At 39.4% G+C, this 20,906-nt stretch overlaps 1 protein-coding gene and 1 long non-coding RNA gene across 2 annotated transcripts; one reads left to right on the plus strand and one right to left on the minus strand.

The window, feature by feature from the left end:
- Nucleotides 1-3,476: 3,476 nt before the first annotated feature.
- Nucleotides 3,477-6,651, minus strand: LOC121801497 (glutamate-rich WD repeat-containing protein 1-like). Its single transcript, XM_042200998.1, has 12 exons — nucleotides 6,513-6,651; nucleotides 6,265-6,425; nucleotides 5,802-5,880; nucleotides 5,353-5,523; nucleotides 5,168-5,266; nucleotides 4,892-5,060; nucleotides 4,706-4,812; nucleotides 4,480-4,619; nucleotides 4,326-4,398; nucleotides 4,134-4,249; nucleotides 3,945-4,062; nucleotides 3,477-3,854 (listed from the first exon to the last, which is right to left on the minus strand). The coding sequence occupies exons 1-12, from the start codon at nucleotides 6,558-6,560 to the stop codon at nucleotides 3,723-3,725; spliced, it is 1,413 nt and encodes a 470-aa protein (XP_042056932.1). The 5' UTR covers nucleotides 6,561-6,651; the 3' UTR covers nucleotides 3,477-3,722.
- Nucleotides 6,652-18,924: 12,273 nt separating this feature from the next.
- LOC121800459 lies at nucleotides 18,925-20,693 on the plus strand. The gene is made up of 2 exons (XR_006050510.1): nucleotides 18,925-19,776; nucleotides 20,420-20,693. It is a non-coding gene; the product is annotated as an uncharacterized LOC121800459 (long non-coding RNA).
- Nucleotides 20,694-20,906: the final 213 nt, after the last annotated feature.

The following is a 20,906-nucleotide window of genomic DNA, read 5'->3' on the forward strand; positions in this document are numbered from 1 at the left end:
CAATCTTCGGTGGTGGGTGCCCAAAGGAATTCCTCACCGAAAGCAGAACGAATGACGTCGCAAAATTTTTTGAGGCATAGGACTCCAGTTGACTCACCCACAAGGAAATACTTATCGAAGAGGCCAGCCGTTTGCCCAGTAGCAAGTTGTCGGAGGGCAAAAGTACACTTCTGCAATGCCGAGAGACTTTGTCGACCTGTTGCGTGTCTACGTGATTGAAAGTATTCAATACGGGCCGAAAATGTGTTGACAATATGCATAAACAACTGTTTTGACATGCGAAAACGTCACCGGAAGTAATCTTTCGGAAACCACGGTGTGTCAGAAAAATAGTCTGCAACGAGCCCTTCATCGGCTCCCTCCCGGTCACGAGGAATGTAGTGGCGTTTTGATCTAGTTGGTTGAGGAGGAGGGGCGGGGTGGCGGCGGCGACATAGGCTTCATAGGCGGTATGATATTGTTCATAGTATTCTTATTCTTCGAGCTCCGCTTCAACCATGATATCGGTGAAATCCATTTTTGAATTTTTAGAGAGGGTTTGAGTAAGAGAGGAAGATGTATGCTGAATGTGTTGTATGAGAAAATGGATGATGAATGTGTGTATTTATAGATGATTTTGGGATTAAAAAATAAAAAAAACGGTAATAAACTGCTATATTTTTTGGGAATCTATTTTTTTTTAATTTTTGGTATTATTTTCAATTTAAAAAGAAAAAGAAATTACAACTGCATTGTCGTTGGCCAATCGCACGCTGACACGTCGCCATGCTCAGCGGCAAGAACATGCTCTTATTATCGAGCAGAGCAGGGCAGTGCCGTTGGCGCGAGCACCGCGGCGGACAGGGCTGTGTCACGCCGCTGGCATGGACGTCGTCCGCCCCGGAGAGTGGCGATGGGATGCTCTAATGGTCATATCAAATGAGATAAACTGAAAAGAAAATGTGATCAAACGAGATTATGTAAAAATGACATTACTTGAATTAAATAATAAAATCTAAAAAACACCTAATTGTTGAAGCTATTTGGTATGCTTGATTTAGAATCCGGGTAAAAGAATGTGACGTGCTAGGGGTTAAATTACCAAATTGACTTTAGAGAGAAATTGAGAGGGGGAAGAGAGTGGAGTGAAAGGTATGAAATGAAGTAAAAAAATTGGTGATATATATAGAAGAAAATACAAAAAAAAATTTAAAAAAAAGTGAAAATGTGTGCATCGTCCGGACTATCCTCCTTACCCCCGGAATGGGGCAGAGAATAGGCCGGAGGATGCAAAAAATGGTTCATCGTCCGCGGACTATGCATAAGGTGCGGAGGAAGGAAATGGCATAGGGCGTGGAGCTGCAGTGGGCGCCCTAAGGCTCGCCCGATGCATCGGGCGGGCTTTAGGGCGCCCACTGTGGATGCTCTTAGAGTGTCGATCTTATTTTATGTAATAGTATTTTTTTGTTATTTTAGTGAATTATGATTTTTCTATTTTTTTCTCTAATTTATTTTATTTTTACTATTTTATATTCAAGAAACACCAATAATTAAAATAAATTATTGATATACTGATTTGGAAATATTAAGAACAAGTTGAAGATGAGCTGACAGATAGGCTCTCTTTATTACAAATGCTCTAACAAATTTAACACTTCATTTCTTTCAGAAATACTATAAATTAAGTCCACATGCAAAATTGGGATAGTTTCACAATAAATAAAACTGATTCGAAAATCAGGTAAAACAAAGATTTAGGAAAAATAGAAACGCGTAAAAAATTAATGCAGTATTTATAAGGAAGAAAAAGTTTCGTTTTATTATTTTACTCCCTCTATCCCTGAAATTTTGTCACATTTTTCCAATTTCTCCTGTCTCACAAATTGTCACATTTCCCATTTTTGGTAATTGACCTCACATTCCACTAAGCTATTTCTACTAACATTTTATTATAAAACTAACACTTTAAAAGTACGACTCACATCCTACCAACTTTTTCAACTCACTTTACATTACATTTCTTAAAACATGTGCCCGATCAAACCGTGACAACATTTAAGGGAAAGAGGGAGTATACTATTATAGAAAAATTAGAAAGTGTGAACAGTAATAACTTTAATCATATGAAGTACTTATTAAGAAATCCATAAAAAGTTATTGACAGTGGCAGAAATCATACCTCTGTAAGGCCATCCATAATAGCGCCTAGCGCACCGCTTAGCTGAGCGTCGGCGCTAGGCAGTGCACTAGGCGATCTATTGCAACCGCCCAGCCATTTCCGGAATTAAAAACCGCCTAGCGCTCGGCGGTTCCGTGGCGCTAGGCGGTGCGCTGGGCGATCCCCTCGGCGCTATTGTAGCGTCCGGATCGCCTAGCGCACCGCCTAGCGCGATTTTTTTTTTCGAAACACTATATATACGCGCCAGATACGTCATTTTCATTCGCACCACTTGTTTTAACGAGTACTCTCTGTATCTTAATTTCTGTACAAGATCAACATCTAGAAATGAGTAACGCCGGTGGTAGTAGTGGTGGGGATGCTGAGGAGTACATGATTGTCGAAGATGTACATGATTGTCGAAGATGTAGGTGTACAACTGACTGATTGGGTCAACGATGATAATGAAGCCGGTCCAAGCCACGGCGTGGCCGCCCCCAACGTACGGAGTAGGGTACCTCACGATGAAGACGACCGCCTCCAAGCACATGCCGACATGCGCCAAACGGAGGCTCATATTCGACTCCAAAAGGATTTAATTGAAGAGTTATGGGCGCGGAGGACTGCACGGCAGTAGTTTTTTTGTTAATTATGTAATTTTTTTAATTAATGTACTTTTTAAATTTTAATAATATTATTGAATTTTCTCGTATATGTCTCGTAAATTAAATTGCGTATTTTGTGTGATTGTTAATTATTTGATTTATATAATTTTGAGTGATGTGGCTATTGATGTGGCTGGGCTATTTATGATGTGGCTAGGCTATGGCTGGACTATTTATGTGGCATGAGGATTTTTAGTGTTGATGATGTGGCAGGAGGAGCTTGTGGCTAGGCTATGGCTAGGCTATTGCTATTGTGGATGACCTAATAGAATGGAGTGACAAAAAATACCCTTATAAGGTATGAGAATATTTAATTCAGAAAAACTATATTCATGATTATATAAAAAGTTAGATCATCCGCCACTATTTTTTTTGTTAGAGTCGTGTGACGTCACAAGCCCAAAAGCTGGGACTAATTTAGATTTACTTTCTGGATTCATTGTTTTTATCAATGGCTGGGGCACAACGACTTGGCAAATCTATAATTTAGACTATCTTAACCGTTTCAGAAAGTAACAAATTTAACGGTTCTATTTTGCTGAAAATTGATGTGACAAGATCATTTGTTCATGGTAGAACAGATTATAAATCAACTCGACATTCAAATAAATAAAATCACGACATTCTTCCCACCAAAAATATAGGTATTGTTCAAATAGAATCAATATCGCAAATTGCTAAAAGATGGTGAATTATTTTCCAACTTTTTCGCCACATAATTTATTTTCCAGCTTAAAACTCATACAAAATTCAACACAAATCTCAACCTCCATCATTGCACATTCAATACAGAATTCAACACAACAGATAAATCCAACATGAGGTATTGACTACAACAGGAAACAAATTTGATAAATTCATTCTTTACATAGAGTGCCCATTACCGGATGTTTGGCAAAATCGCGCTCTGCTGAGAGATCTCAAGCATTATCAGCAGGAAGTGGGGTTTCGATGTTCGAAGGCATCAAGATGTTGAAGCCATCTGCTGCGGTGGATATGAGCATTCCCAGTATCTGGGGGTGCCAATGAAGTTCTTTCAAGTCCTTTTGACCCTGCGGTGTTTAGGTAAACAAACATGATGAGGCTATGTTGTTACATATTCGTGAATATATTTTTATCGATAAAGGAGTGGCATTGATCACCTGATGAACAAATAGAAGCTGTGGTGGCAAGTCATTGGGGGCGTTTACTTGTTCTTTCGTCTTGGCTCTGAACTCAGTCTCCTCTTCTTCATCTCTCTCAAGGGAAAGGTCCCATATTCTGAGAATAGATAAGCCAAATCATGAAATTCAAGTTTTATGGGAATTGAACCGTAGCTAGAGGTTTCTTACGTTAACTGGTTGTCTGCTGAAGACACGGCCAAGGTGGAGGCCTCGTGCGGACTCCATTCAATGGATGTAATGGGATGCTTATGGTACTCAAAATGTGCAACTACAGAGTCCCCTTCCTGTGCAGCAGAAAAAGGAAGTTACAAAAAACGTACACGCACACACATGAGAGAGGTTAATAATACTATTCAATACCTTGAGTAATCTAAGATCTCGGATGGAAAACGTCCCATCATCACTACCTGATGCTAGCATACAGCTCGCCAGGCTACTCAAGAAAGAAACAACGAAAATGAAATACACAGAGAACCATATTAGACCAACATGACTTGACAAAAGTAATAATCACCTGTTCCACGTGATAACATTCACATCAGCTTTGTGTGCTTTGATAGAAACTGCAGGAGACTTCCCAGCACGAGTATCCCAAATTGCAACAGTTCCATCGACCGAGCATGAGGCGAAGACATATGGTTCTGTGGGACTCCACTGCATACAGAGAAAACCTAACTACCGATGAATGCAAGTTTTAAATCATTTCTAGGGTGATGAAAAACCAGAAATGTGATGTTAACCTGTAAATCTTCGACACTGGCAGTGTGACCAACAAAGGGAGTAGAGTCGACATTCCATGTTGACTCTGATGCTGGCTCCCAAAGATGAATATGGTTCTTGCAGTCCCCTGTGGGTGTGGAGACAGCAGGGAAGTTATAAACAAACTGTGCAGTGTGTAGCCATATCCAAAAGTCATCTCGTAATACCTGACAAAAGCCTTCCGGGAACAACGGGACTCCAGTCAATGGCATATCCTTCATCCTTGTGTCCAGCAAACTTAACTAGAGGAGCTTGATTAAACTCGTTCGATCCTCCATTATTAGTTGCAGTGTCAGCTTCTCCCAGAGCATGTAAATGAGAGCTGAAGTCCCACACCTGCAAGGCATCCATCAAGTTAGGTTGTACACACGAGAGCCAAGGCCCGATGCCCTTGAACTAAGTGTAGATATTATTAGACAATTCAAGTAATACTACAAGTGTACCTGAACAAGGCCAGTGTCTGCCCATGATGCACATATATGAGGATGTTGTGCCATAGCACGAATCCGGTTTACACCCCCTTCATGACTGACCTTACGCACCTGTAGACAGACAAAATGACTAAGAAGCGTGAATTTATGTTGAACTAAAAACTACCAATAATTACAGAATTAGTACATAATTATACCTGCAAAACTGGGGTCTTGGTTCCACCACCTTCCTCTTCATCATCCTCATCACTATCACTCTCCATATCCGTATCTTCATTATTTGATTTGGTAGGGACTAAGTCACGCCTCTTCCCAGAAATGTTTAAAATCTTAAATATCCCAATGTAGTTCCAGGAGGACTTCTCTGCCTACCAAAATGGGAAATGTAGACCTGATTAATGTAATAAAATACCTTCCATAAACTTAAGAAGAATGTGTAACATTTTTTGACAAAGACATCAAGAAACTGGCTCATTTTTGACAAAGTATTAAGCCTGTGTCGTTAACATTTTTTGGCATTTTGTATATATATTGCATGATCAGCATCTATATATATATATATTGACATCCAGATCCAGAGCGATAGCTATTCATATGCTTAATTAAGTAACGAATCATTATATACAGGCACAGACTGTAGAATCACCTGTGTTCCAGCGATAGAATAGATGGTGTGTGGAAACTCAGTGCGCACCAGGCCCAAAGAATCCCGCAGAATATCAAAACTGGCTCAAATCAAACCAAACAAACGATCAGCTCTCGATTATGAAAAGGAAATAACAATGAAAATGATGATGAGACCTCATCAGGGCATGCAATAGAAATGGCTCAATAATTCAAGTTTTAACAACTCTAGTAGATAAATTATTCACCAGCCATTATGCTTTTCTAATAGATAAATGTACAAATTTCAACCAGTCACTAGATCAACTGCTTCCCCTAACCATAAGTGCTCATCATCCCTCTATCAAAATTGCAAATTTGTAACAGTGAATAACAGGAAAAAATTGATAAATTCCCAATCCCCACCTCTCTCTCATACACACAGAGAGAGACAATGGAAGCGAAGGAATCAAGGTGAATAAGAAAGGGCTAAATGAATAGATTACCTCAAACAAGGCCATCCAATGTGAAAACCGTGATAAGAATTGTAAGCAGACAGGTCGCACTGAAGCTCCTCTCCTTCCTCCAATGCGTCTACGCCCGGTTGCCACACTTTTGCCGGAACCGTTGGCCCCGAATTTGATGATCCTTCATCTTTCTTCGACCCCTTTTCCGATAACAACTTAATTCATTGACAAACACGGGTACAGAAAAAGCATTTAATCAGAAATGGATAAATTGGATTTTTTTTTACCTTTTGTTTGCGTTTCGCCTTTTTGGGATTCTTCAAGCTCCGAACCATTTTTGAATTTGGAGGATTCAGAGGAGAATGCAGAATGGTGGGTTTTGCAATTAGGGTTTATAATTTAGAGAAGAATCATTCAATATATTTGGGCCTGATGCGAAATTACAAAGTTGGGCTAATATAAAACTTCTTTTTAATATTGAAATAAATATATATAACCAAAATTTAATAAGCAACAAAAAAAATATATATATTTAATAAAAACTGACAAATAATCCAAACACATTACAGTGGCTATAATCATATACCAAAAATTGAACTAAAAAATGTATATCTAGATATTTTAAAATGTTAAGAAGAATAAATTACAAATCAACTTCACCTCCACATCAAAAGGAAGTTTTCTTGTTGTAGTAATTAATCATTGGTGAAAGAGTGAAAATATAAATTATAGTTTAATTTATTTATTTGAATAATCATATTTGCTAGTAAAAGATTAGGAGCAAATTTGCCATATATTTTAATTTATAAATTATGTTGTGTGTGAAAAATAGCACTATACACTTATTTGGTATGACTTCATCGAAACTTCACCTTTTGCAAACTTTTAACGGTTTTATAGGTCTTATACCAATATTGTATTATTTTCGTCCCTCAATAATTGTCCATTTTAGTTTCCGTAAGAATTTTAAAAAACGTAAAGGAAAGTGTGTCGAAATAGTTAGTAGAATATGAATCTCATTTTTATATATTATTTTTAAAATTTCAAATGTTAATTAAATGGGTTGGTGGAATATGAGTAGTTGCCATTATGGTAAAAATTGAAAGTAGACAATTAAATGGGGAATGGATAAAAATGGCAAAAGTGAACAATTAGTAGGAGACAGAACAGGGAGTATAAAGAAAATTCGGATCAAGCTCATCTTCATCTCTCAGTCGCTCGTATTCTCGTCTTTCTCACTAACACGGTCTTCTCCCTCACATGATTTCTTCACTGTCTCATTCCTCATGGGATATTCCTTCGTTTTCATTACGGTGGGTCATATTATATCGCTCTCCTTTCCTATTTTTCAAAATATACAAAATTTAAGTTTTTATGTTAAAATCTTAAAAGCTCTCTTCTATACGTGGTAACAAACAATATCAACTTAATTTAAAAGAAAAAAATATAAAAATAAGAATATTCGGATAGATAATAAAAAGTACTATCAATAACTTTTTAAGAATTTGCATGCAGCGATGCGGGTGCTCCGTCGCGTCTCGTAGCCCGCTGGGGAGGGGTGGTTGGCAGGCTGTCTCGCCACGCGCGTCAGCCACGCGGCGAGCAGCGGTTGGGGCGTGACGCCCACTCGCCGGCTCTGCGAGTGGGCGTCGATTTTAGGCTATTTTTAATTATTTTTTTTAAAAAAAATCATTAAAAAAATTGACTATTTTTTTAACCTTTTTTTTAACGTTTTTTTGCAGATTTTTTTTTCTTTTCTTTTTTTCCCACATTCATCTATAAATAACCCAATTCCCCCACCATTTTTTCCACACACAAATATTTTTAGGATTTTAAATTGCAATTTTCTTTTATTTAATGAAGTGTTTTTATTAATTGAATTTGTTGGAAATAAAAAAAAAATGAAATTGAATGAATAGTTAAGGGATGAGATGGTTAAGAGATGGAGGGTTGCAGGTGTTATCTCTTAGTTAAGAGATGAGGTAAAAAGTCCAGTGGGCCCATGAATAGTGAAATGATGAGACGATGTTGAGACATGGATGTGGATGGCCTGGATAAATAAATTATGTTGGAAAATATAATTGAAATGCGGAAAAGTAAATACTTAAATTAAAAACAATAGAAACTTTGAAGACTATATTGTGATAGATTGCTTGGTTATATTATTTAAAGTTATTAGACCTTTTATATAGGGATTACAAAGTAACTAAACATGGTAAAACTTGTGCTCCAAGTATTCTAGGAGCCATTTCATTTTTTATCTAACATTAGACCTTTTTACTCGTGTCGAGGAGCTAAATCAAACAGTTGTGTTAATGTTAACAGATGATTTCTTTTAACAAGTTTCCGGAGAGACGATCAGCGGAGGGATAAACGATAGTCGCGGGAGCTTTGCCCGTCGATCAAACCAAGATTTAGAATTGCAAAAGAAAGTAAAACACGATAAAATGAAAATAAGATTAATGTGAATCTTAAGGATTCAAGAAACATATGTTGCCCGGATTTGTTCTTGCAATAATATCCAATAACCCAAACAAGAAATATGACAATAGAAAGATGGAAAAGAAGAAGAAGATGATAAGTGTTATGATTTAGATTCAAGCCCAATGGCTACTTTCACAAACAAAAACCTAATGGCTCCACCAACTAGCAACACAAGAACTAGCAAGCATACCTTAACAAATAATCTAAGCCCGACAATAGATTAAAGGTAACCACAAGGGATTTTGGATAAATCTTCAATGATGAAGATGGGTGCTAACAATGGAGTCTTTGTTCTTCAATAATGTTCAAAGTCTGCCCACAAAAACCCTAGACATGAGTATTTATACAAGAGAAAAAAAAAGTGCTGAATAAAAGACACAAAAGAAGATCTCATTCTTAAGATTATGTAATGAAAGATTATGTAATGAAAGATCATCATCAACCATTGACACATCATTCTTGCTCAAATTGACACACTCATGTTCAACATATAGAGTAGATTCATTATAACTCAAATGAAGCTTGCACGAAAAGATAACAATCAATTAAATATATTCATCAACGTAGATTTCACACCATTGCCTCAACAATTTCAAAAAATGGTCAAAAATATAGGAGCAATGTATCCATTTACTCCTAGGCACAATAAGCACAAAGCCATACATATGAAACTTGTAAAAAGCAACCACACATAGCATAAGAGTCTCATCAAAATAAGTCCCACGTAATTGCTCGAACAATTTTAGAACAAATCCACAAATATTGGAACAATGCATTCTCGTGCCATTAATCACAATACTATCCACAAGAGACACGTGGGTGAAAAAATTCTTCACGATATAGCCATAGAATATCCCAATCCCATTGAAGGGTTATACCAATTTCCAATAAAAGCATGTAGTAGACCAAGGAATAAAATCAACAATATATGTACTCATCTTAGGTCTGCTAATTCCATTGACACACTTAAGAAACTCAAAATTTCCAACAAAAGAAAGTTTAGTCATCTTAGCATGTAAGGAGGTCATTCCAACATTCAAGCTAAAATCCATAAGAGAAATGATACATCTATCAATGTATGGATTTATCAAGAAAGGGTCAACATATGATGCAAAGATAGACTTGGCATTCGAAGATTCGAGCTCTCGATGCCACAAATCACCAATGACAAAGCTATCATCACAAGTCGGCTTTGTAAAATCAATCTTATTCACATGTGTCACTCTTGAATTTACAAAATCATGTTTTAAGTACAAGATAGGCTCAACATGGTTCAAATTAATTTTCCAAAGCAAATTATTGTCCAACACATCTATCATATCTAAGCACTTCAAAGAAACACCACAAGTAAGCAAGGATAGTGTACTTGAACCTTGGGCTATGAGTGATTCATCTTGATATTGCTTCCATGAGCTTATTATCGGTAAGAAGTTACTCGGTACATCCACGACCCGGGGTTCACATTATAATCCTCTCAATTCTTGTCTCAAAAAGTCATCAAAGAGAAAAGACAAGTCATAAGAGTTAGTGAAATAAGGTGTATTCTCCTCACCAAGGGCAAAAATGATATGGTGATTTAGAGCCCTCCCAAGATTGATCTTAGAATCTAACAAGCAACTTTTTTTCCTCACATGCTTGTAGTTTTTCTCTCTTGGTTTCTTTGATTCACACTCACCCCCACCACTCTCTCTTGGCTTTTGCTTCTCACATTTTCGTCTTTTCTCTTTCTCTCGATTCTCTCCCAAGTGCTTGTTTCCATTAGCAACCTCATGTGGCTTTGGTTCGGTGTTCAAGATTTGAAGGGCATTAAATGGCTCACATTCGTCCTCGGCTTCCACTCTGCTAGACACACCATCATTGAAAGTTGGGTGTGCGTCTTCTTCATGTGTGGCTGTGGACTCCTTTTCCTCCTCAAGTAGCTCTTCATCATCACTAGCAACAAAATCCACCATATGCTTGACACGCTCTTCAATAATGTAGTTAACATTGTCACACTCACTTTGAATCAAGCTCTTTGAAAGAGGAAAATTGGATGACAACCACGACGAAACCTTCGTGTGATAGCTAGGGTGAGATAGGTCCACCTTCTTTGGTGGGATGCTTCTTCGGCTTGTGTCTCCACCACCATGTCGAGGGCCTGAGCTCTTACTTGCTTTATTTGAGACTTTCTCCCCCTTTAACCACTCATGCACCTTATGATGATCATGGTCCCTCATCCACCTAGAGTGAGACTCTCTATGAAACATTGGAGCTCGTTCCCTTCTACTCCCTCTAACAAGTCCATCATCATGGTACCTTGACTTGTAGTCACTCCTACCATGTCTCTCTCGGTCACTAGGTGCTATGGAATGGTTATGCCTAACTCTATCTCTAAGAATGCTTATATCCTCATGAAACGCCATAAATCCTCCTTGCATAGCATTCACATTGTCCCGCACCTCGTGCATCTCCTTCATGATTGAGGAGAACATCTCTTTGATAGTAACATCGGATGATGAGGCAACTTCCTTTATAGGCGAGCCATGCCTAGAGTTCACCATTTCAAGTACCTACAAAACAAATTGCACAAGACTATGGACAAGTCCCTTTTTGTTAGTAACACAAACAACACACACACCTGAGAATGAAGAATTTAGTGAGGAGCTCACTTCCCATAATATGTACCCCTTTCCCCAAAACTCACTCCCAATTTCGCTCGGAAGGCTTAGAAATTTTGGTGGCTAGGATACTCTCCCCCACTTGCTCTCAATGATGATAATCCACAAGGGTAGCACAATTCACAAACAAGATATGCAACTAGGCAAGTAATTACTAGTTCTAGAAGCCAAAAGATAAGTGAAAGTAAGGTGCTAGGCCAATGAGACAAATCAACAAACACTTTGTGTGCACAATTTCACCTAACAACAATAGACCCAACAATTGATGCAATTTTGGTCTACAACTTTGGAAAAATCACATTGACATACCCAATGAAACATATAACAATTTATAGCTAAAGCCCATGGATATATTTTGAAGTATGACTCTTTTTTTTACAATTTTATTTTGTTCAAACTTACAAGAACAAGAACTAATGGCTCTTGATACCAAATAATGTGAATCTTAATGATTCAAGAAACATATGTTGCCCGGATTTGTTCTTGCAATAATATCCAATAACAAGAAATATGACGATAGAAAGATGGAAAAGAAGAAGAAGATGGTAAGTGTTATGATTTAGATTCATGCTCAAGAAAGAAAACCCAATAGCTACTTTCACAAACAAAAACCTAATGGCTCCACCAACTAGTAACACAAGAACTAGCAAGCATACCTTAACAAATAATCTAAGTCCGACAATGGATTAAATGCAACCACAAGGGATTTTGGATAAATCTTCAATGATGAAGATGGGTGCTCACAATGGAGTCTTTGTTCTTCAATAATGTTCAAAGTCTGCCCACAAAAACCCTAGACATGGGTATTTATACAAGAGAAAAAAAATGCTGAATAAAAGACACAAAAGAGTCCAAAAACGCAAGTCGCGCAAAAAGCCCGGTTGGGCATTTTTCCTCATGCAAAACGCCCGGTCGGGCGAACTCTCTGTAGTTCACGACCAAAAACTGTCAAAATGCCCGGTCAGGCATTTTCCCCTTGCAAAATCGCCCGCCCGCGCGTTTCGTTTTGCATTTGCGCGGCTTTCTTCAAACGATCATAACTTCCTCATCCGGGTTCCGATGGAGGCATGCAAGATACCCCCGCGAAGCTCTTTCGATGATTAAGACAATGATGGTCTGAGGAGTGGATTTGGATTTTAGCTTCATAGTGAAATTCCAGTTTGAATGAGACCTCTGAATCTAGCTTGACTCCTTGCCATGTCTCCACCTTATTCTCGGACCCCAATCAACCCATTGCCCGCGATGTCTTGGTGATTTATGATGTTGAATATCTAGATTCGCATCAAAGATAATTTGATATTTCTTGAATGATCGAAAGGAATAACAATGTCCACTATTTATAATAATATAAATATAATAAATAATAAAATATGATGTAGATATGCTCGTATCAACTTTCCCATGATTAAAATCAACCTTGTCCTCAAGGTGGGAACTAAGAAGTAATGAAGAGCGTTGATAGAAGAAACTTTGCGAGGTGTCTCCTCCTGGATCAAATACACAAGATTGTTGTTTTGTACCCCAATAACTTTTAATTTGAATGAGCAAGTCCTTGCTCTCGGAAGGATTGCCATAATCCTCAGTTCATGGTGATAACACCACAACCACTCTACTAGCAAGAAATATAATAGCAACATTTAAAGTAGATACATGCCCCAAATCAACCCACATATTTATGAGGAAACCTGCTTCCATAGACACAAGACTATTTCCTAGGAATATTGCCTTGGAGAAAGCTAGCGAGACCCATTGTTATTCAAAGCTTTTCTTCAAGTGCTTGGCCACAAGCCATGACTCAAATGGAGAAAACAAGAAAGACGTGGTAGTACCACCTAAATTGCGTCCAACCATCAGAATTTTGTACTTGGAGAATGCTTAGTAATGCAGCTCAGTATATGCGTTACAATAATTAACACTAGCTCCTGCCTCTGTCGTTGTGGTAGTTTCATCATTTTCAACTTGTACTGCTGACGTAGGATCACTTGAGTTACCCACTCTCCATACAAGATTTGTACACGGAGGAGATAAGCATTTGCTCTTTTTACTCTCTCCTGGGATAGACAATGCTTCTTCAGTAGAAGAGACATTGATTTGCTTTGATTTTCGTGACAATTCCCCTCTGTTTACACCATCCCTCGTCCCTGTTGAAGAAGGCTGCTCACTGCCAGCTCCCTTTAGTTCTCCATCGTCAACCATTTTCCCCTTTCGTGTGGTCATGGACTTCTCGACATTAGAGTCACGTTTATCTAACACTTCTAGCTTCCCACTTTTCGGCCTAAAATATTTGTTTTCTCCCCTGAAGTCAGCCACACTTCTCTGCTTCCTTTCATTCAAAACCTTATTCTTCGACGGAGATTGTGAGTTCACCGAATGAGCCGTGGGTGAAGGGAGCCCATCATCATCCTGTAGGTCGAGGATAGGGACTTCAATCGGACCACTGAAATCATCCCCAGTGTTGCGCGAAGAGATCAACCGAGTGTCGACATCGAGCGTTGTTGAACAATGACTAACAATTTCAATCGCACCGACATCGACAACTTGGTTATTAACTTTAACATCAATGACATAAACTTCCTTAATTTCTTTGTGCAACATAATTTCTGAGGTTTCTCCTAAACCAGTAGCAGAAACATTGGAAAGCCCCGTCATATGAATTATTCTCTCCCCCAAAGAAGAATTAGAGCACTCTTCTTGCTCATGGTTCGCACTCTTTGAAATCTCATGCACAAGAGTACTATCTCCACACGATGAAAACCTTCCACTCTAATTTGTGACTTTCTCATCCAAGCAATTCGGCAGTGGCTGGTAGGTGTTTAGAGGAGGCGGTGGTTGGTGAGTGTTTAGAGGTAGCGGCGGCAACTGGTAGGTGTTTGGAAGCGGCAGCTGCGGGTAATTTTGGTGGGGTAGGGCTGTTGTGGAGGAAAGTTCTGGCGGCTGGTGATAGTCGTGTGACAACGGCGGCTGATACGAGGGTTGCGTGAGATGCACTCCTGATGGGTCCCAACAAGAATTCAAGTAGGATGTCGATTGCGGTGGCTATGACAGGTGCGCTTGCGAATACCAACTTAGACTCGGCCAGGGGGATGGTGGTGGCGGGTATTAAGGTGGTGCGTGACGACCGTTCGATGGGTGAGTGTTCGGATGCAACGGTGGCTGCAAATCTTGGCCTCCCTGTTGGTGATAGGGTGTAAGGGACTGAACTGTATTGCGCCGCACCATAAGGCAGTCCCGGATCGGGTAGGCGCAACTCCCACAATTGTTGGGTGGACAGCTGATGCCACTCCATGTAACCGTGTTGTCGCGACTGCATCTCAGGCTCAAGAGCAATTGGTGGGTGGTGGCCAGGCAGTGTTGGTAACTCCGGAATCGAAGCTCGCACATGGCGGTTGTCCGTATGCTGCTGTCAGTGGCTAATGGTGGTTGTAATGTTGATATCCGTGCTGCCCTCATTCGTCAATCACGTCCAATCTCTTGTTGAATCTATTGCAGAAAGTCATTATCCGGTCACATAGTGAAGACATAATGATTTCCTCATTGGAATTCATGGGTGGAGGATGAAGATGATTGAAGATGAAGATTGTGTTAAGAGATGATTTCTGTTAACAAGTTTTCGGTGTCGGAAAGACGATCGACGGAGGGATAAACGGTAGTCGCGAGAGCTTTGCCCGTCGATCAAACCAAGATTTAGGATTGCAAAAAAAAGTAAAACACGATAAAAGGAAAATAAGATAATTTGATATTTCTTGAATGATCGAAAGGAATAACAATGTCCACTATTTATAATAGTGGATACCCTAACTTAAGGAACAAGAAACTAATAATATGGGAAAGATATGCTAACATAATAATAGAATAAATAATAAAATATGATGTAGATATGCTCGTATCAGTCGATGAGCTCATTCAGACAGTTTTTTACTCATATCGAAGATCTAATCCTGACAGTTTTGACTCATGTCGAGGAGTTAACTTGTCTTTGGACTGAATTTAATTTGCAGCCTAAAGCTTAATTTCGGGGGACCCTTCTCAACCCATTCCAGCTCGAACTATGAGCCCATTATTTTAATTTTCTCATTCTTCTTAAGCCCAATAACACTATCTCATGCGGATGACTTGAAACAAGCGCCTCCTTTCTCCTTCTGCGGCAGCTCTCTTGCGGCCTTTTCTCAACATTTTTCCAGGCTCCTTTCTTAGTCATCCCTTCCCGTGCAGGCTGATGCAACTTTAGGTGTGCTCGCTATTCCACTCGCCTTGTCCCGCCTGTTGTAGGCGGTGGCTAAACTTTCGTCTCAACTGTCAGCAGCTCTTTTTGGCCCTCTTATCCTTCTCTGGGTGTGACCGTTCTTCAACTGGTTCCTTCATCTTTTTGGCCACACAACCGTGCGCGACCCCGTCTACGGCTGTGTGGTGCCACTATCTCACTCCCCCTCGCCACGCAGTCGTCGGCCTCTTGCGTTTGCTGCTACCCCTGCCGAAGCGACTTGTTGGGATCGGTGGTGCACACCCGAACTCCACATTAGTATGATATTGTCCGCTTTGGGCAAAGCCCTTACGGTTTTGCTCTTGGGGTACTCCCCAAAAGGCCTCATACTAATGGAGTTGGGTAGCCCATATATATGCTTGCAACTTTTATTCTTTCTCCAATGTGGGATATTGATTTGCCCTCACAATCCTCCCCTCAAACCAAGACCACCAGACCAAGACCACATGTCGACCACACATGTTACAGGTCACCACAGGTCTTGGTCAAGCTCACACAGAGACATTGGAGAACTTGCAAACGCAATCCACCGAACTTCGAGCCGCACAGGCCCCTCCCTGAACCAGGGCTCTGATACCACTGTTGGGATCAAACCACCATGGATTCACTAATTATCGGGACCTCTTTGTTATACCGCGTACTGAGATGGCTAATCTCAGAGGGAACCAGCCGAGTACAAAGGGAAAAACAAGATTACAAGTATACTTAGTACAAGGTACACTAATCAGAACCCTAGCTATTCTCAAGTCTTCCACCAGACTTGAGTCTCCAGCTCCACCTATTTTCCTGCACACTAAGTAAACATATCGGTAATACAAGAAACTAATCCCGAAGGATTTAAACCAACAAACCATAAAACAAGAGAAAGAAGCACAAATGTGGCTCAGGTCACAACAACGACTAAGTCAGGCCAAGAACCTCCCCAAACGCTTCAACCAAGAGTCATCAAAGGAGAATCGTCGAACTTAGTAATCAGAAGCCACTGCCATACCGACCAACACCAGCTTTGGCCTACTCAACACGCGGATCTTCACCAAACTCACAGATCTCACCGTCACAATACCAGATCTCTCTCAGATCACTCCGAACACACCAGATCTGACAACTATAATACATCTAACCCCAAACCTCGAAGGAAACCAAAGCAGTAACCTAGAACCAAGAAGTCAACCGATTGATCTCACTAATACAAAGATTCATCGGCGGGGAAAGAAGATCGAAGAAGTAATCGGCGATAACAGCCTCAGAGAAAGAGAGTGTAGAGAGAAAGGAGAGCTCATCACACTAGAGAGAGAGTAGTGAATAGAATGAGAGAAAAGGAAACGTCGGATTACACTTTAACTCACACAACTAACACAGGCATAGATCCAGCGGCTGGTGTTAGTGATCCAAGTGGAGTAGCTACGTGGCACACATCGGAGTAGGCAGGTAAGAGACAGGCTGGACTGGGCAGTGGGCTGCCCTCACCAAAGATTTGGCCAAATCAATTAATTAAATTAGGACCAGCCCAATTCAATTAAATACATAAGCCCAAACCAATTGGTCCACTAATATTCAACATTCTCCACCTTGGACATCATTGGGAGCATATGGGGAGAGCCTTAGTCTGATGTTGCTTCATCGCAGCCTACAAGGTATTCATAATCACCAAAGAACACAAAGTTCATTAGATAGGGAACACCATGTTGCCTCAAAACCTAAATGGCTTGCATCACCTAGTTAAGTAGGACTTTCAGTTGTGTTCAGACACCAGATAATAAAACCAATTAGTCTAAAAGGACTTTTAACCCCAGGACATGCACATGTTTAGCCAAAATCAAAATGCAACTTTTGATGCATGAATGCAGTTTCGGTCGGATACTTCCACTTCCTCTCGTCCGAATATACCGAGGACTTCTCTGTTTTCTTTTCTTGACTGCGGTTGGGCGGTGCTGCTTAATTAGCGACCACTAACGATCTCTTTCCGTTTTGGCATCTCCATCTCGGAGACTCGGGCTGCTAGCTTCATGACAACCTCTTCTCACTGGTTCTTTCGTATGTTCGAAGAGGAAGAAAGGAATTGTCCGGAGGGTACTTCCTCTCCCCTCTATCGGGCAATTCCTCGATTGTTTCACCTCCTTTGCCGGGTGCCTTGTTGCTGGTCTCAGCGAGTTCCTTTTCATCACATTCTCTCTCTCTCTCTCTCTCGCCTCAATGGTTGTGCGGTGTCTTTTTCTCTCTCTCCCTCACCTCACAGACTTTGGCTGCTTGTTGGTGAAATTCCTCGGCCACTCTCGAAAGATATGCAGCATCTTTAGCCTTCTGAACTGAGGCTTTCTCAATGACCTTTCTCGCTCTCTTGGCGACTCCATCTCTTTCGGCAGGGTACGGCCTCTCCCTGACTCCATCTCTTTCGGCAGGGTACGACCTCTCCCCCTCTGCTGGATAATTTGTCAATTGCTTTGACTCCTTTCTCGGATGCCGTGCTGCCGGTCATAGCGAGTTTCTCTCGGGCCATTTTGGTGGTACCAAATCGGGAGTCGTCTTCCTCTATCCACTCCCTCTAGATGGATACTCCCTTGCATCATCCTTCTATATTAAATCGGTCTTCTTCCATTGTTCATGGCCTCCTGGAGCCTTCTCGGTGTCCTTCTCACCAGCGGACTTCTCTGCCCTCTCTTTCTCGATTTTTAGCTCTTCTCCCACCGGCAGGTCTTTTTCGGTTCGAAGGGAAATAGAGGAATTATTAGGTCTGATACTTTTCACCCCTTGGTCGAACAATTCCTAATTGGTTGGTTTCTTGTGGTTATCCAACCATCGTGCGGAATCCTTCTTCACATCAACACATATAGGCTATAACTATTTTGTCGGTCAAATTGCTAAACTAAAGCATCATCATTGCTATCGTAGATGGCTAACTATTTTTTTATATGGGTAAGTATTGGATAAATTGTTGTGGCAAATTTGCTGGTTATTTTGGGATTTTTATTTTTTATTTTTTGCTATAGAGACAACGATCGATCCATGTGATCGAACCTGCTCTGATACCTTGTTGTAAAATAGAATTGAAATGCGGAAATGTAAATACTCAAATTAAATAATATCGGAGAACTTTGAAGACTATATTGTGATAGATGACTTGGTTATATTATTCAATGATATGAGACCCTTTAAGGATTACAACGTAAGTAAACATGGTAAAAGTTGTGCTCCAAAGTAATCTTAGTCTCCAAGTATTCTTGGATCACAAGGTTATGATTTAATTCTTACATTCCTTTCCTTTTCTAACACTTCCCTTAAGTTGAGTGGAGGGATTATCAAAAACTTAACTTGCATAAGTACACTTTGATTCTCATTGATTTCCTTCTTGCCTTGATTCCCTGATTTCCTCCTAATCAATTTCTTCATTTCATCAAATTGAAGCCCACTAAAAATTTAGTTCCTTATATCTTTTTGTATCTTCCATTTTTGTGGGTTCGGAGGCAAAGTTGTCTACTGAGCTTTCCGATGGAATTCATTGTTCCACTGTATTTCTTCTTCTAGCTTATATGCATACAAAATTCTTTTCTTTTCTATATTACAGAAGTTATATTTCTAGATGCATGATTATATTTTTACTTTAATTTTTTAATTGAGTATTTTAAAACATTTTACTTCTACTTCCCCTACTTATCCTATAACACTACAAAAAAGAACCGCTTGATTGCTTGCAATTTCTAGAAGAATTTCGAGCACAAAAAGCGAGCAAAATGCAAAATAGGTGTCTCACACCGTGTTTGCTTTCCACCACAGCGATAGCTACGTACCCCGTTGCCATTGCAATGGATTCTAGCGAGCACTATTGCCCCACGTTGCTGATCTCTATCGTTATTGGCCTCTCTTTGCCGATATATTCCTTCAACACATTGCTTTAATTAAAATTATCAATTTTCTGATAACTAAAATTTGTTGATTAATGCATCTTCTGCCTATTTTTTTTTTTCCGATTTTGATGGTCTTACTGAATTATATAAAATCCTTGTGACTTTTACTTATGTCTGGATGTTATATTGTTAAGATTGTGATATTTAGATTTTGTCTATGAGATCATTGTTCTTGCCAGCAAAGAAGATTGTGACGATATTGAAACAAGTTCACGGAGCAGTTAATATTCAAGATTAGCCTAAATAGGTAACAAATAGTATTGTACACTAATCTATTGTTTACTAGATAGCTCAATTTCTGTTACTTTATTTTCTTACCAGTTCGAGGCAATGGTATTTGTTTTACTTGATTTTTGTACATACATATCATGTTCATTGAGGAACGAGGTCTTCAAATATTCTCAATGTTCAAATAATATTTGTCCAACTACTTTATTGTTGTAGTTCAATGGTATTATTCACCCCCATCCCTTGTAAGAAAAAACATAACATTTTCTCAGCTCTGAAACCTGCATAACTTAGAACATACCGAGGTAATTGAGTGTGTATGGGTTTTCTCTTTCTTTTTTTTTTCTCTTCGTTATTGTCTTATTGAGTAGAAGAATTATGAATATGCAGATGTGCGTTTTCTATGTGTCTAATATCTTCTAAGTTTGTGATCATTTCTTCTTTGATATTGTTGGATGTTGATTTTAAGTGCGTGTGATTTCCCTTGACCACCATTCCATCATACCATAAAATTGACCTTTAACTTCCTGATTTTGGCAGCCTACATTGTGTTACTAATTTACTTGCTAGTAACTGTTGTCAGCTTATATACATGCTATGTATTTCGATTAATTTATTTGCTAGGGCAGTAAATAACTGTTGTATTTTCCATTTGCTACCAGCTTAGCTGCTGGCTCTGCATCTTCCTCCGGCTCGTATGGCCTTAGCACTGACAAGGTCAATGAACTTCTCGAGCGACGAGTACAACCATTGCAGGAGATCGAAGAATTGCGGGAGCTAGTAAAGGTCGTCAATCAGCATGTTCAAGAGTCGAGAAGACGCGAATTGTCGTATTTGAACTAAATTGTGGGAGCTAGTAGTATTTGAACTAAATTTGTGATCTAATTGAATTGAAGGGTAAAACAATATTTCCTATCAATGTAAAATTTGAACTTTCGTCATTCTATTGAGTTATTTCATACTATGATTGGAAAAAAATAAATCCTAATATCAATTTTTAAAAAAATTATAAAAATATAATAGAAAAAATATTTCAAATAGATGCCGAACAAGCGAGCACAGTGGTGCTTGCAAAATGAAGTCAAAAAATGGAATTATTTGCGAGCACAACAAAATGCTCGCCGATGTTGAATTCGCAACCACATTGAG

The sequence above is a fragment of the Salvia splendens genome, chromosome 4, assembly GCF_004379255.2.
Source record: "Salvia splendens isolate huo1 chromosome 4, SspV2, whole genome shotgun sequence".
Classification (NCBI taxonomy): Eukaryota; Viridiplantae; Streptophyta; class Magnoliopsida; order Lamiales; family Lamiaceae; genus Salvia; species Salvia splendens.